General features: G+C 45.8%; 1 protein-coding gene across 1 annotated transcript in view; it reads left to right on the forward strand.

Moving 5' to 3' along the window:
- WFIKKN2 (WAP, follistatin/kazal, immunoglobulin, kunitz and netrin domain containing 2) overlaps positions 1 to 3,032 on the forward strand; it is a 4,931-nt gene extending 1,899 nt beyond the window's left edge. The window contains exon 2 of the mRNA XM_009879728.1: positions 1,019 to 3,032. Within this exon, the coding sequence (XP_009878030.1) occupies positions 1,019 to 2,530 (1,512 nt within the window). The 3' untranslated portion in view covers positions 2,531 to 3,032. The remainder of the gene's footprint in view (positions 1 to 1,018) is intronic.
- The last annotated feature ends 973 nt before the right edge of the window (positions 3,033 to 4,005 follow it).

The raw sequence follows: 4,005 nt of genomic DNA on the forward strand, positions 1-4,005 counted from the left end.
GGAAAGAGTTATGTTATTAGGTCATCTTTTTCCCAATAAGGAAAGGATACTGGACTCGGGGGAAGCTGTTTAGTTTGGTAACTTAAAAAACATTTTGTTCTCACTTACGGAGAAAGCCGTTGGATTTCGGGGGGGTTGTAGAGGTTTATCACACGGTGGAAGTGTGCCCCATTGTGTACACTGTAGCAGTGTTCACGGTCCCTTAAAGTAATCCATAACAACACAGCAGCTGTGATCACACATATCAAATACCTTTTCTGCACAGAAGATGAAAATTCTGCTAAAATTAACTGCAATTTAGAGCTGACTGTAGCTGAGACGGGTGTAATAAATCACTAGAAGAGCGATGCTGCATTTGAAAATAGGACTAAAATAGGACAGAGAGGCAATAATGAGCTGTTTGGGGTTTGTTTTTCTAAATACCATAGAAAAATTATTTTCGGAGCAAGTATTTCCTTACTTTCGAGATATTCTATTATTTCCTCTACAATGTGAACAATTATAAATCCTTGGCAGTTTCACCTCCGAGAGTAGGCTGTTAGTCTCAGGGAATTCAAATAATACTTTACATACTTCTGTGGAAAATAAGAAGGATTACTGCCTACAGCCATATGATAAGACTTTCCATCCGCTCTTGTTTCTCGGGGCTTGTCCTCAGGCATTTCGGAGAGCGCGGAAGGGGGGTTGTTGGTTTGGTAGTCAAGAAGTCCATGTGACTCTAGGAAAGATTTATGGTGAGGTTAGTGTTTAAGAAACAGAAATACATTTTCCTTCTCGAAAGTCTTCTCCTGAAGCACTTCAGAAACTCCAGGGTGTTTAGACACCTCTCGGGAGATGCTGGAGGGATGTTTCTATTCATTCCCAGTGGGGACACCGAGTTTTGGACCACAGAAATGTGTGGCAGGCCGGGTCTCCTGAGCTATCACCTTGAAAATTTCTGGGCACTCTGCTTGCTTGGTCTCTAAAAAGGACTTTACTCTGTCCCCAGTAATGATTGGGTCATTTTCTTTCCCTGCAGGAGTGTGAGACCTTTGAGAAGTGCTGCCCTAATGTCTGTGGAACGAAGAGCTGCGTGGCGGCTCGGTACATGGACGTCAAGGGGAAAAAAGGGCCGGTGGGAATGCCCAAAGAGGCAACCTGTGACCGTTTCATGTGCATCCAGCAAGGCTCAGAGTGCGACATCTGGGACGGGCAACCCGTTTGCAAGTGCAAGGACAGGTGTGAGAAGGAGCCGAGCTTCACCTGTGCCTCAGACGGGCTCACCTACTACAACAAATGCTACATGGATGCAGAAGCTTGCATCAAAGGCATTACACTGAATGTAGTCACCTGTAGGTACCATCTCACCTGGCCAAACACCAGCCCTATCCCACCAGAAACAACAGCTCGCCCTACTACTGCCTATTCTGAAACAACGGTCATTGATATCTTGCCGCCTGCTCTAGTGAACAACCCCGTCCATCAGTCAGTCTACGTGGGAGAGACCGTCAGCTTCCTCTGTGACGTTACAGGGAGACCCAAGCCAGAAATCACATGGGAGAAGCAGGTTGATGGGAAAGACAAAGTCATTATGAAGCCAAATCACGTCAGAGGGAACGTTGTGGTCACCAACATTGCCCAGCTGGTCATCTACAACACCCAGCTGCAAGACACAGGCATCTACACCTGCACCGCCAAAAACAGCGGTGGCCTTCTCAGGGTTGATTTCCCTTTGTCAGTCATCAAAGGAGAACCCACATCCAAAGAAGCTTCCCAAAACAAAACACATTTTCCAACCGATGAGTGCCTGAAGCAACCAGACAGCGAAGACTGTGGGGAAGAGCAGACCAGGTGGTACTATGATGCAAAGAAAAACAACTGCTTTACTTTCATCTATGGGAACTGTAACAGCAACCTCAACCACTTTGAGACCTACGAGAACTGTATGTTAACGTGCATGAATGGCCCAATCAACATTTGCAATCTGCCAGCCCTCCAAGGTCACTGCAAGGCCTATGAGCCCAGATGGGCCTATAACAGCTTGACAAAGCAGTGCCAGTCCTTCATTTATGGCGGGTGTGGAGGCAACGAGAACAACTTTGAGAGCCGGGAGGCCTGTGAAGAGATGTGCCCTTTCCCGAAGAACACGCACTGCAAAGCCTGCAAACCGCGCCAGAAGCTGGTGACAAGCTTCTGCAAAAGCGACTTTGTTATCCTGGGCCGGATAACAGAGCTGACCGAAGACCAAGACTCGGGACATGCCCTGGTGACAGTGGAGGAGATTCTCAAAGATGAAAAAATGGGATTAAAGTTCCTAGGGAAGGAACCACTAGAAATCACGCTTTTGAACATGGACTGGAGCTGCCCATGTCCCAACATGACCACAGTGGACGGCCAGCTCATCATCATGGGAGATGTCCACAACGGCATGGCTGTCCTACAGCCAGACAGCTTTGTGGGGACCTCCAGCATCCGGCGGGTACGGAAACTCCGTGAAGTCATCCACAAGAAAACCTGTGAGCTTTTGAAAGAGTTCCTAGGATTGCATTAACCTCCTTCGCACGTGTCAGCCTTCCAGACCCGTGTGTTACGTAGGGCTAACAAGCGCTAGGCTAGTGCACAAACTAAACAAGCTGTTTGAAGATACACCGTAGGAATTATGCAGAACCCTTATTTTAATCCATTAATGATGCTTAGCAACAAGGTAGTATGGTCTTTGGCAAGCACGTAAAACAGCAGCAAAAGGCTATTAATCTTGCATTGAAATCAATTCGTCCATATAGGAGTGCCATTTAACTAGATGACTCACTGCGGTAATTATACAATTTTTATGTAGCTTCCATCATAAATGACGGAATTCATAGCATTTGTTTAGCTAATTGGTACACAGCTAAGTAATATATAATGTCAACTTAATCTGTCTCATTTACAGTATGGAAATGTTATGGTAAGTCATTATAAGTAAGTCACACTTGTCTCCTCGTAGCAGCACTAATATTTCAAGAGAAAAGCCTGTAAATTATTGTCTATATTTACAATTGTGCACATTTAACCAATCTATGCATTATGAGTTCACTTCTTTTAATTGAAATTTTCCTAGCAGTTTTTTTTTTTGGATTGTACCTCGTTTTTAAATGGCAACTACTACCTTTCTTGCAATCCTTACTGGAGAAAAAACTCCCTTGATCCTATGCCCGAGACAACAGGTCCCTGTAGAAGCTCAAGGCACAGTCTCACCCCGAAATGACTTTTCTGTCGTCAGAACAAGGTCAGCAAACACCCTCATTCCATTGCACTGCCCTGTTTTTGGTTTAATCAATATATTGTCTATCTCAAAATGTCCAATGCAGAAGGACGGCAGCGTGCTGCCAGCTGTCTTGCTTTTGAAAATCCTTCACACCTGAGCGTATGCAGCAATTTATTGCTTATTTTCATTAGAAATCATGTTTTTATAGGTGAGAGAGTAAAGTAAGAGGAGCCAGAACAAAAAACTAGAAAAGTGCAATTCTGCAGACTGCATTACACAGACACAAAGCTGCTGAAACCAAAATGCAGAGACACAGACACACAGAGAGCGGACACTCTTTAAGGACCTTTTTCAATCTGACCCTTTTAGAGCATTCTTTCAGAGCACAGAAAACATTTTCTGCCAGGCCACTGCGTATACGCGTGGGGACAAATACCCTGAGAAAGACAGCAGGGGCTGTGGGTGTGAGCGCGTGCGTACACATAGGATTGATCATTTTAACATTCGTGTGTCCAAAAAAAAATGTAACATTTGCCTATGCAAAAAAATCCTTAAATAAAGAAAAGGCTGATCCTGGAAAAATCCTGCCTCGCTAAGGACTGTTATTGCGGGGAAGGGGGGAGCGCGGCTCTCCCTTCGGTGGGTCCAGCGAGCCGCTGCTGCGGCGCCCAGAGCGTTCTGCCCCGCACGAAGAGCCGGGGCCAGGCTGGACCGGTGTCAGGACATGGCTCGGGGAGAGAGGGAAGGTGCAGCGAGTGTTATGCCGTGGTGCCATCTAA

The sequence above is a fragment of the Charadrius vociferus genome, unplaced genomic scaffold, assembly GCF_000708025.1.
Source record: "Charadrius vociferus isolate BGI_N301 unplaced genomic scaffold, ASM70802v2 scaffold260, whole genome shotgun sequence".
Classification (NCBI taxonomy): domain Eukaryota; kingdom Metazoa; phylum Chordata; class Aves; order Charadriiformes; family Charadriidae; genus Charadrius; species Charadrius vociferus.